Source organism: Diadema antillarum, unplaced genomic scaffold, assembly GCF_040938485.1.
Source record: "Diadema antillarum isolate AM-2024a unplaced genomic scaffold, OU_Dant_1.0 seq00000367_RagTag, whole genome shotgun sequence".
Taxonomy (NCBI): domain Eukaryota; kingdom Metazoa; phylum Echinodermata; class Echinoidea; order Diadematoida; family Diadematidae; genus Diadema; species Diadema antillarum.
In genome coordinates, this window is record NW_027271368.1 from 1115314 (window position 1) to 1128782 (window position 13469).

Here is a 13469-nt window from a genome sequence, read left to right on the forward strand (position 1 = left end):
TTCTTCATTGCTTACTTTAATCCCAATATCCTCTATTTATATAGTATATCGGAGTATCAGTATCATTGGTGCGAACGTACGTTCGAAGGCGCTTGATTCAGACTGGCCAATCATTATACGGAGTTGTTTTGTACATTACGTAATATTTAATGACTCCACAATGTGTAGCTGCATGCTGCCTAAACATGATAAATAATAAAATAATAAGTTCGCATCTCTTTGTTATTTTTTCTTTTCATCCTGTTTTTCATCATCATTTTCTTCTTTTCCAGTTCTTCCTCTTCTTCTCCTGTTTCTTCTCCACTCACTATGGATTACTCCGCCTATTTTTTTTTCTTTTCAGCTGCTTTTAGTTGCCATTGACCTCTTGGGCTTCGGGAACAGCTTCCGTTGCCTGGAAACCCCGCATCCCTCCGGAAGACAGTGGTACCGTCTCCTCGCATGGAACTTCCTCGCGCTGGTAATTGGGATTGGTCACAAGGTAGCCCACAATAAGCCCAAATGCAAGGATAAAGAAGCCCAGGAAGTTGCCAACATACGCGCCGGAAGGCAGGGTGGAGTAGGCTGTACCACCACTGGTGCCACTGAATCAGGAGGTAAGAGGAATACGATAGAGAAGAACGCATTCTAAGGTCTGATCGGGGAGGTGACCCTACTCTGATAACAGAAACACAAACACACACACACACACACACAAATGCACGCTCACACAGCACCCAATGCAAAATCAGTAACACACAGAAAAAAAATAGCAAAACAACAAGAAAATAAAAGGAAAATGCAGCTACTTGAATTAATCAAATGAGGACAATTGCCACATTGCACAGACAAAAAAATAAATAAATCAGTATTCAGCTTCTATAATATTGTCGCCATGATAGCTCAGACGCCTAAAAGTAATGTCGCTTTTTAGTATAGTCTCCACTTCCATACGGCCTTGAAATAAGTCTATTAAAAGTGGAAATCAGCTCACGAATGTGTGACAGTGAAACAGCTTGGACATCGCAGCTGCAACAGGTCAACAATTGGCATCGTGAAATTAGTTTACAAGGCTCGGTGTTTCGTTTCACCATGGGTTCGACAACTTGAGGATAACATAAGTTTTACATTTTGAAGTGACATCTCAAGATGTCAATTTAATACCACAAATAAGTACCAGAAAATACACCAGCTCGGTGTTTCATATTTAAAACCCGACTTTTTTTCAGTGTATATAACAAAGTAGAATACTTACTACACGAAGAACAACTTCTCGTTGATACCAATGAAGGCGGCAGCGATGACACAAGCGAATACTGCCACACCCATATACCGGTGGAGGGGCAGATAGGCGGCTCGGTACTCTTCCCTCAGTTTCGGGAAAAAGAAGGAAACAAACCCAGCAAGCCACTGAGGGAAGAATGAGATATAATAGATAATATATATATATATATATATATATATATATATAGATAGATAGATAGATAGATAGATAGATAAATAAATAGATAGATAGATAAATAAATAGATAGATAGATAGAAAGAGAGACTGATTAATAAATAGATAGATGGACAGATAGAGAGAAAGATTGATTGACAAATAAATAATTATAGAGAGACAGATCTATCTATCTTTCTATCCATCTGTCTATCTATTCTGTTTCACGCACTGCAATACATTAGGGCAACGTTGACTTCTTGAAAAAGAAGGAAGGATAATAGTAGCTAAATTTTCGGCCAAAACCATGATATTCAGGAGTTATAGTAAAACGCAAATCGATTATTGACGACTGATGACATTATCACCTCATCTGAGTAGTTACAGCTCGTTAACTCTGAAGATTTGTTTATCCGAAAATGAAATAAGATTTGTTATATTCCAAGGTTCGTTGATCCGAAAATGAAACAGGGTTTGAAATTCAGAAGGTTCGTTGAACTCACCTTTTCATTTTCGGATGGAAGAACTTCATTTCATTTTCGGATCAATGAACCTTCGGAATAACGAACTTTATTACATTTTCCGATTAACAAACCTTCGGAATGACGAACCTTCAAAATAACGCCATTCACAAAACTTATGTTCGGATTAATGAATCCTATCTTATTTTTAGATCAATGAACACAGGAGTAGGGAATTTGTCTGTTTTGGAATACCATGTATATTTATTTCAATTTCGTATTTTAACCCTAACCAGGCCGGGCTTTTTGGGGTGTTCTGTGGCCGGGGAGGGGTTGATTCAACCCCCCCCCCCCCCCGAGATCTCGGCCGTCGATCGCGCAATCGCCATGAAATTTGGCACATGCATTACCTGTGGCGTAATCTACCAAGCTATACAAAAAGAAATTCATAATTAATTATGCTAATATATGCATAAAATCATACATTTTGCTCTAAATCAGAAATTAGAGTTCCTAGAATCCTAATTTTTGGTGAAAACATTCTTTGTAGCATTCCTAACAATGTACTTGAAAAAAAAATTGGTTTCAAAATCAATTTCTTATGTATTTCATTGTTTCATGAATTTCTTATGTATTTCTTTGTTTTTTCGACCTTTTGTTTTATCATCTTTTTCTGCAAAATTTATAACAGAACCTATTTCAAGAATAATTATGCTAAAATTAATTAGTTTCAGCCTATGAAAGTGAAAATAATATCTTTATGAATAAGAAGAGAAAACTCCATTTGCATAGACTTTATACACAAAATCACGTTTTTGAGCCATTTTCGGTCTGACAGGCATGTATAAAACGTTATGCAGCGTCGTAACGGTATACGCGATTTTCGCGAAAATGGTGTCAAAAGATGCGCGAGACTTGAAAGTAAAAAGTCAGCGAACGGCGGAGTAGTCGCGAAAAAATGTCGGGGGGGGGGGGGTTGATTCACCCCCCCCCCCGGCCTTTTTAGGGTCAAAAAGAACCTTCGAAAACATCCCCCATCTAACTTGAGTGTGTCGTTCCGTCCACTATAACTTTCTGGCGTATGTCACGGTCAGTGGCGTATCTAGGGAAAACGGCGCCAGGGGCAAGCGCGAAAATTGCACCCCTAATTTCTGAAAAAGTGTTCAACCGTAACTCCATTACGGTAGGGACTTTATTTGTTTGTTTGTTTGTTTGTTTGTTTGTTTGTTTTCATTTCCGTCTTCATATAAAAATACACACATTACAAGTTGCATATACATTGCATATACGTACAGAAGAAACGGGGGATTGCCTGTTCAGTCATATTTTCAAAATATGTCTGTTCTTCCACATGGTCCCGATATAATACGCTTTAAACAAAGTCCACATGATATGCTTTTTCAAGCACTTAAAAGGGTTTTTTTGAGGGTGACTTAAATGTCATGAATTTTAATGAATTGTGGCGAGCGAGCCGAAAATTTTTGCATTTCAGCTTACAAAACATGGAATTCTGGTCATTTTTTGCTTATCAAATCTTACAATTCTAATCAAGCTATAGTGACGAGCTTATAGATAACGATTTATACCAACAAACTGAGGACTCGAAAAAATACTCTAAATTAGTACGAGCGAGTGAGTCGAAATTTGTATATTTCCGCGTCATCATCACGTTTTGTTATTATCTCTATTTTTTTTTTGATAAATTTTGGCGAGTGAGCGCAGCGAGCGAGCCAAAAAAATTTTGTATTTCAGCTTACAAAACTTGGAATTCTTGTCATTTTTTGCTTATCATACATGTCAAATCTTACAATAACCAAGCTATACTGACGACCTTATAGATAACGATTTTTACAAACAAACTGAGGACTTGAAAAATACTCTAAATTAGTACGAGCGAGTGAGCCGAAATTTGTATATTTCCGCGTCATCATTTCGTTTTGTTCTTATCTTTTTTTTATCTTTTTTATTTGTATTCGTATGTTCGAAACCGTTGGCGTCCTCTTTTGATCCAATCGGCAATCGCTTCAGAACGAATGAAATTGCAGCCGCTGCTCCGTGTAACGTTTTTCCTGCTAAATATAAAATGACATGTGTGAACAATAGACATTGTCATTTTGTCCGCGTCATCGTCACGTTTTGTTCTTATCTTCCTCTTTTTTTATAAATTTTGGCGAGCGAGCGTAGCGAGCTAGCCGAAAATTTTTGTATTTCAGCTTACAAAACATGGAACTCTTGTCATTTTTTGCTTATCAAATCTTACAATTCTAATCAAGATATAGTGACGACCCGTATGTTCGAAACCGTTGGCGCCTTCTTTTGATCCAATTGGCTATCGCTTCAGAACGAAAGACATTGCAGCCGCTGCTCCGTGAAACATTTTGCCTGCTAAATATAAAATGACATGTATGAACACAATAGACATTGTCATCTTGTCCACGTTATCATCACGTTTTGTTCTTACCTTCTTTTTTTATATAAATTTTGGCGAGCGAGCGCAGCGAGTGAGCCGAAAATTTTTGTATTTCAGTTTACAGAACATGGAATTCTTGTGTGAACACAATAAATATTGTCATTTTGTCCGCGTCATCATCATGTTTTGTTTTTATCTCGTTTGATTTGGTTTTCTGCCCCCCCCCCCCACCATCCTCCCTCCCCCCCCCCCTTTTCCGGTCGATCTTTTTTTTTTTAATTTCTTCTTCTTCTTCTTCTTCGTTTTTTTTTTCTTTTTTTCTTCTTCTTCTTCTTCGTTTTTTTTTGCGTTTTTTTTTTTGCGCCCCCAAGGAGTGCCGCCCGGGGCACGTGATCCCCTTGCCCACCCCCCCCCCCCCCCCAGATACGCCACTGGTCACGGTGTATTGTGTTATTTCAAATTTCCATAATTAGTATTATAAATTCGGATGAAACTTCACTTCCCTGTTTGTCGAATTTCACGCAAACCTTTCGAGAATCGATGTGACGATACGGTGTGAAATTGTGCTTTGATTATCACCACAACACACTGCAATAAAAGTAACTTATACAATATCGTAAAGCTCTTTAACACGTTCCAGGTCACATGCTTGCATGTATAATGTAGTTTCCAATAAATCATCTGCATCCAACACGAGTCAAAACTATATAGAGCTGCATGCCTGCGTATTTTGAATTAAGCTTTTTCATTTAGATATAATTTTACATAGCACAGCTCAGTTCATATATCATTTACAGGCAGATCATTATTCTGTTAAGTGTAATACAGCAATACCCGCATCTATAATTTGCTATTCATTGTCTGACAAAGAGCAGACAACTTTCTTCGACCTTTATCCTGTCTCCGCGCAGGCTGTTTTCGTGCTTGGGACTATTAACAGTTCTTTTTCTTATAAAATGCACTTCCTAGTCTACCCTGTTGGGCAATTTTTTTTTTTTTTTTGTCCAGTACATTATAGGAACTCCTCTCATTGTCGAATCTGTCGAATCCGGGGGTCTAAAAGCAAAGTAAACTGAACAATAGGCTACGAAGAGAGATTAGATGACGTCACAGATATACTGGCCAATCACAGTCACACTATGAGATCATTTGATGCACCACTATATGAGATTGTTAGATCAAGGAGGTTCCTTGGTTAGATAAATTAGTTTATTGGGTATTAAATTTCAACACAGGAGACTTGACGACATTCTCAGATATCACGACAATCCATTTTGAGGTTTACAACGTGGCCCCTCATCTTCTACATTGCAATTTCTATAAGCCTGACGAATTAAAAGAATTAGATGAAAATTTTTCCACTAATAAATTAAATCAATTTCTGTTCAGTTTCCATCTGCTTGCGTTTGTTACAAACTCAAAAAGTTTTATAACTTCGGTGATCCCTCGCATTTTTATCCCCAAGTCGAATTATGCTGCGGGTTTATGTCAGGTTTAAGTGTGTGCGTGTGTGTCACACACAAACACATTGCCATGGCTTCTGACCATCCGAGCATTGAGAATTTAGGGTTTCTGGGACGAACACTGAACTAGGGCTTTCTATATAGCTCAGCTAGCAATCCGGAGGTCTCGGGTTCGAATCCCGATGGAATCCCATTTTCTTTGCTCATTTTTCCACTCATATATAATATTTATTTTTGGTCAGTTCCAATCTGTTTGAGTTTGTTAAAATGAAATAATAATATTCCGGGCAGGATGCAGAGTCATTATCTACCTGACAGGCGAAGAGAATAAAAGCGGTAAGGCCGACCCAGCTGTGCAGGGAGTAGAGATTAGGAATGCTGTTCTTATTATGGAAGGCGAAGACCGCTTTGAGGGCGATACAGGCACAGACCAGAGCCAGGGCTTGCATCAGCAGGTGGATAACTTTCACTGCCGTCTTGTTCTCCCGCCGGAGAATGCGGAACATCAGGATGGCTGGTAGAAGAGAAATAAATCCCATAACGTATCACTGATAAAGACTGCATGAAATGTTTAGTGTTAAATTCATGTACTCAGGTCTCAAAAAATGGAATGAATGTGAAGCAAATCTTTTACCGCTCGTACGCAAATTATATAGCATTATCTTTAAGCACTTAAGATGAAAGAGGCCACATGAATGGATACCCAAGAAATTATACTCTATAAGAAACTTATCAAACTTATCATTTACCCTTACTTGCGTTCATTTTGTTGGTATAACGTACTTATTGCAAATGTTGAGAAATTCATCTCCACAGCAGACGTAGCGAAAACATCTTACGGATCCCTTGAGAGAATCGCATGCAGTTAAGATAAACTCGGGCAGAAGAGAGCGGGTCTACCCCATCCCAATCTACAACATATCCACCCTTTCAAGGGAAAAGTCGTGACCTTGACATTTGACCTGTTACTGCTGTCATGTTCATGGACGACATTGCAAATTTTCTTCTACGCTGTCCAGCAAACTTACAGAACTAACAATAATAATGCCAACTCAAGTAATGGCTTGAAAGAACAAGTTATGTTGTTACTGCTGCTGCTGTTGCAAAGTACACCGACCTTTGACCTCGATCTTTGAACTTCATTCTTTGAACTTCTGTCATCATCGTTATCGTGCCAATCATTCGTATTTCAAACGTGTCTTACAGCTTAAGTCACTACATAGACATTAATAACAGAGGTAATGGCTATAGAAAAGACGTTTTAACTCAAAGGAACGACAGCCTTTGAACTTGATGTATGACCCGCACTAACATCATTGCATGTAAATAGTTGTTTATTCATGTTTACCCTTCCTGCCAAAATTATAGTGCTAAATATGCCAATCAAAGCAGAAGTTCAGCGTATGTACCCACATGCACGTTATCGGTAGGTATACATCTTTGTCCACTCGTACAAACATATGCCAGGTTTCATTTGGACATACCTTACGCCGTCTACAAAATCGATAAAGAACGAACGGACGGAGGGACATCCCGAAAACATAATGCCTCCAGGGACACTTAGCGGCGAAGGTATCAGAATGATAATAAAAGTGATGATTTATAAACATCAAGATTGTTAAAAAACAACAACAAACGCAATGCAAAATTTTCGAAGGATTTCTCCGCCCGGTTACACTTCGTCTGGTGTTGCCCCTGGATACCTGTCTTTTCCCGCCTGATTAAAACCGTTCGGCTGCCATGATGTACTTCACGACATTGTATCTACAAGAGGAGACACACATACAACATGCAACTTCGAACTCATATACTTCATAGCTTTGACCATGAACCATGTGTAACAATGGGCACATTTACAAAACACTACTAGTACTTTATGACTTGGTTGAAATTATCAACGATGCCATTTTTATTATCAATTTTCCATCTTAATTTGTCCAGAAAGTGCCGAGAAACTTTTAAAAAAATCAAACAATGAAACGTTATCTTGATCCATCGCAGTTCAATTCGAGAATGCTATCAATCTCCTCTCTTCCAGGGCATGCACTTACATTTGGATCATTCCTTAAAACCTTCCATGATGATGCGTTTACACCATGTTCCCGGCAACCATGGCAGCCACGATTCAGGCCATCGTGGACAAAACGAGATGGACGTGAAACAACGCGGTGATAAGGGATAGGCAAATGTGACAAGCCTCGACTGCCGAGGATGCCTTGTCAGATTTTCAAACTGTCAACAACAACAAAAAAAAAAAATGCCACGGCAGTCCCGGTGCTAATGAGGAATTTTGTATGCCGCGATAAAAGCGGGTGAACTCAACAAAACACGACGACAAGTGATAGGCCGTCACAAAACATGGAGCCCTTCAATAACGGGACGCGACGAAAAATATGGATAGACTAGCCTGACCAATGGCCGTGCATGAGAACAGCATCTGATAGCTGTTCACCGGGGCGAAGGGAGGAGGGGGGGGGGGGGGGGGGGGAGGCAGGAGAATGTCTCCTCTACCCACGGCACACTACTTTAGTTTTCGGGCAAATGGGACTGTCGTGGCCGCCGGGAACATGGTGTAAACGCAGCAATGTACGTCATGTTCCCGTACTACGAAGAACTAAACTCACCGTCTCCGTAGAGGAAAATGAGACCCAGAGTCATCAGCAATGGGTGAAGGTTGAATTCTTGCGAGGACCCATCCCAGGCAAACCCTCCAAGGGTGTGGCCCGTCCAATACCCAGCAAGGATCAGGATGAGGATGGCCAGGACCTGCGAGGCGCCGAGGAGCAGGTAGAAGACGAACATGGTGAGGGACTGGACGGTGGGCGGGGTCAAGCTTGCAGGTGGTCAACGAAGGACAGGACTGGTGAAGGCTACGAGACGAGCGATGGCGTGGATCATAACCAGTGTGGACAATGCTGGATTCTTCACTTCACTGGAGAAGTATCTGTGCACGGAGGTGAATACAGAAATGACAGTGAGACAAAAGAAAGACCGAAGGACAACCATTCGTTCCCGTAGCTATCACTGTCCACCGCTGCCTCGCTTGAAATGTGTAAGCAGGCAATTTTCACACCAACCAGCAAATCTGCGCGTCTTGATTATGTTCACTTCCGATAGACGTCTCGAGGACAGCGAGCGTTGTGATTAAAGGGAAGGTTCAGTTTTGGTGGAGATGAGAATTGGGCTTTTAACTTTTTGTGAGATACCAAGAAAAGACTTGTGATATAGTACAGAACATACTATTTTAAGAGGAATTCAAAGTCTATTTAACAAAAATTGGGTTTGGAATGACTGAAACATCCAAAAACAAAGTAAAACGAAGCGATCTTGATAAAGTGTGGGTCCCACACTTTACTAGAATCGCTCTTTTTTGATATCTCAGCCATTTCAAAACCAATTTTTATCAAATAAATGTTGAATTCCTCATAGAATTTCATGCTCTTTTATATTTTATAAGAGGTTTCTCATTATCTCACCAAAAAATGTTAGAAACCTGAAATTAGGTCTCAACCATAACTGTACAATCCCTTTAAGATCAAAAGCAGCTGGATAATGAAAGAGAGATGAGTGGTAGCAAGTGGTTTGCATCGACCCCAGGCATCACATTTATATTGTTTGTTGTTGTTGTTGCTGTCGGTTTTTCTTCTTTTTTTTGGGGGGGGGGGGGTTGGTGGTGGTGGTGGTGGTGGTGGCTTGGAAACAAAAAGGGCTTCGTGATTCCGTATGTGGGTTATTTCCTCTTTTAGTTGTTTTCCTGGGGTTATCATGAGATCTAGTCATGTTCACATAACACCGGACAATTCTAGGATTATAGAAACAAGCAGGTGGGAAAACTGTCATCCTTATGTCACACCAGCTTCTATACCCCCGATTCCATCACCTCTTTTTCACTCTCTATTTCCTTCCATCCCTTCTCGGTTTTCCGTGCCTCCCTAAATCATTTTTTTTTCTTGGAACATGAAAATATTGCACGAGAAAGGCATTGTTCAGTACGTGCCACATTGTGTAATATCTGCATGATGGTATATAGGGATGAAATGACAGATATTGGTAAACCCGCATGGGCATGTTGCATTCTTGACCGATATATCAGTTTATTCTGTCTGTCTCTGGTTGTCGGAGATTTTATTTATATGTATGTACGTACGTATGTATGTATGTATGTATGTATGTATCATGTATTCACTTATTTATTCATCTAGTTATTTATTTATTTATTTATTTATCTATTTATTCATTTATCTATTCATTTATTCGTTTATTCATTCATACTTTATTCATTTATTTATTTATTCAGTCTTGTTTCAACAGGGTAGCCTCACCAGTAGGCAAGTACTGTTCTTCCTGGAGGTCCTGTACATACAGATGACAAAACAATGACATTTACACTAAATACAACCAAAGAGCTACTAACCCAATAGCTCTTTGATGCAACATACCGTACGTGGACAGGTAACGTACACTTTGTACGTGGACAGGTACAGTTCTTCCACTGAATTCCGTACAAACAATTACACAATGTTCCGCGGACACTACGTCTGGCTTCACGGAATCCCCTCTTATAGAGGAGAGCCGTAAATGCCCCCCCCCCCCCCCCAAAAAAAAAAAAAAAATGTTAGAAAACTCCTACGGACAAACGGATTTTTCTGTCTCGTCGTATTCTACCTGTCGTTCTAATGTATCAAGAAAAGCTGGTGTCGTACGGGCACAGGTTTTCGCATCAGTAACTCCGTTTAAGAGTCAACTTGAGTTCATCAACTAAATATTAGTACAGCATCCTCAATTCGGTCAAATTTGTGGCAAAAAAATCAAAGTATATTACAACAAGTCATTTAACTCTTAAAGGACAAGTTCACCTTCATAAACATAAGGATTGAGAGAATGTAGCAATATTAGTAGAACACATCATTGAAAGTTTGAGGAAAATCAGACAATCCGTTCAAAAGTTATGAATTTTTGAAGTTTTTTTGCAGTACCCGCTGGATGGGAAGACTACTCCAGTGTATGAATAACTTAGATGTCACATGCGTACAACAATATAAGGAAAATATAAAGAGAATTTCACAAAATTCCATCTTTTGAAAAAAGTACACATTCCCCTGACTCGTTACCGATAAATGTTATGGGTAATATTATTCCCCCTGCCTTTAGAAAGAGGCAAGTCAATTGCTCTTTTATTATGCGAAAAAAATGAAAATATGTTGAATTTTCTTTTATATTTTCTTTATGCTGTTGTACGCATATGACTCACAAGCTGTAGTAGTCTCCTCATCCAGCGGTTCCAACACAAAAATTTAAAAAATTCATAACTTTTGCATCGATTGTCCAATTTTCCTCAAACTTTCACTGATGTGTTCTACTAATATTGTTGCATTTTCTCAATCCTTATGTTTATGAAGGTGAACTTGTCCTTTAAAGGGGCATTCCAGACGATTTTCATAATTTCACACCACGCAGTAGGCCTACAATGTACATACATCGGCAGCTCCACGTATAGATTTGTGGAATTTATTGTGGTCTTTGAGAAGAAAAAAAGAAAACTCTGAAAATCTTCAACAAATTACACTGAATAGTGTTGATGACATACACTGTAGGAGACTCACATATTACAAAAATGTCGCAGTGTAATTCCTTTACAATACCGCTTGCTTAACAAGTTCACCTGTGTATAATCTATGCATGCCTTCTTTTGTTCTGTTTCCTTGAGCCCCAACTGATGCATTCTTATGGTGAGGCTGCCATGTCATCATCCTTGTTCATTGCAATTTGTTATGTAACTTTAAAAACATTCTTATTCTTCATCCCAATTACTACAAATTCTGAAACTCTGTACTCAGTATAAGTAATTTATCGTTGTTCAAATGTAAAAATCTGAAAATCATCCGGAGGTATAAAACGCTCGCACCTATTTAATAGCCTTTTCGACATTTTGAATAACAATTGCACATGGCCTGTGGCTGTGAATGAGTGCGCCGGTCATGCAGTAACATTTGAGCGTGTTTCTACTGAGAGCACCTCACATCCCTGGCATCGTCACGAATTTTGTCCAACGCAGCACCTCGTATTTTACGACTACTCGAGCTGTTTCAACTGAGCGATAAAATACGAGGTGATGCAAATGTGACGTGCAAATGCGGCGATTCCGGAAGTCAGGTATTTTTAAGTCACAGATTTGGGTCACGCGCGCACTGCCTGTTGATACGATCCGAACCCAGCCTGCTTTGCTACAACTGCGTCGGCTATTTTTTGATTAGCCATTTCTCTTCGTCTTCCCATCCAATATACCCCGAACTAACATACTGGTATCCTGCCACTGACTGATGAGAAATCTTTGGAGATCGAGGGTCCAGTTGAGATTTTCTCAAGGCTGCGACATACTAATGTGGTACTCTCGCGATTTCGAGACAATATAGAATGAAATAACGCGGTGTAAAATCAAGTAAGTGATGAGGGCTTAGTAATGCAAAGTTAGGCTGTTAATCACGCGAACAATAGGCGATGAATGCCACAATTCACATGTAACGTAACGTATAGGGCCTATAACACATACACAAGCGAGTTGGTACCAACAAAGCATGATGCGAACACGGTCGCTGTGTGTACACACGTATTTTGTACACATGTGTGCGATGAACCTATTGAAAAGCGCGGGGAGAAATTCTAGACGTCCGATACACCACGAATTCCGCTACCCGGTGTGTTTCTACTGAGAATCGTCCTTCGCGTCACCACGCATCGACCACCTCAATAGATGGACGACGGAGCACCTCGCATCAGCCGGCATCGGCCACTACCAGATCTGTTTCTACTGAGGAAAAATTCGAGGTGTCACCACGCATCGGCCGGCATCGGCCGGCATCGGCCGGTATCACCACACATCGGCTGGCATCACCTCGAATTTTCGTCGCTCAGTAGAAACACGCTCATTAACACGTTATACAGCATATTCACCGTGAGAGCGTAAGTTTGCAAAGACACTTTGAGTCTATTTTTTTTTTGTATCTATCATACTTGTGTGCATTATAGCGAAAAATGGCCTCTGCAGCTGATATTCTAACAATAAAAAGATGCTGTATTTGCTTCACACTGTTTAACCAAAACAAACATGCCATTAATGCATTTGTATACAATAAAGAATATCATCGAGTAATGAACACTAAAAAAAAAATGAAATACGAAAACAGTGGTTGAAAGTAGTAGGTAAAATAAAGAAATGAAATAATAGAACCTTGATTTAATCGAAGATCAGTGCACATTAGGTAGGCCCTATGTTCCTTGCAATTACAATATTAAGAAGCAAAGATAATGCTTTTATATTGTAAGAGCACAAACAGGTAAACACACACACACACACACTAATGGATTAGTGTTTCGTATCTTTTCCTTCAGTATAATATATAAAAACAGTCTATGGCTGACCTTTAATTGTACTTAGAAATTATTGTGAATATTTTTATACTGTTTGGAATGGGTACATGACACTATCAAGCAGAATCTTTATATATAGATTATTAGTGTATCCTATAGACACGCCTGCTATCTAGATCATGTTCCAAACACCCCACATACACAAAGCAAACTAAAGGATGAAGTAATTACAGACACGTCTGCTTAGGCGAGAATTATGGCCTCGAATTTCATACCAGCATACCCACCTCAAGTGATCTGTATCAGGACGTGCGTCTACTATCACGTATGAATGATATACACTGAATTCA

General features: G+C 39.5%; 1 protein-coding gene across 2 annotated transcripts in view; it reads right to left on the minus strand.

The window, feature by feature from the left end:
- Window positions 1-216: 216 nt before the first annotated feature.
- The window catches only part of LOC139731227 (transmembrane ascorbate-dependent reductase CYB561-like), a 32149-nt gene continuing 18896 nt past the window's right edge, over window positions 217-13469 (minus strand). Inside the window, exons 2-5 of one of the 2 annotated variants that reach the window (XM_071642112.1) lie at window positions 8376-8695; window positions 6063-6265; window positions 1235-1389; window positions 217-584 (exon numbers count right to left, since the gene is read on the minus strand). In XM_071642112.1, the coding sequence (XP_071498213.1) occupies window positions 350-584; window positions 1235-1389; window positions 6063-6265; window positions 8376-8553 (771 nt within the window). In that variant the 5' untranslated portion in view covers window positions 8554-8695 and the 3' untranslated portion in view covers window positions 217-349. The remainder of the gene's footprint in view (window positions 585-1234; window positions 1390-6062; window positions 6266-8375; window positions 8696-13469) is intronic. The other variant, XM_071642113.1, reaches the window with a different exon arrangement.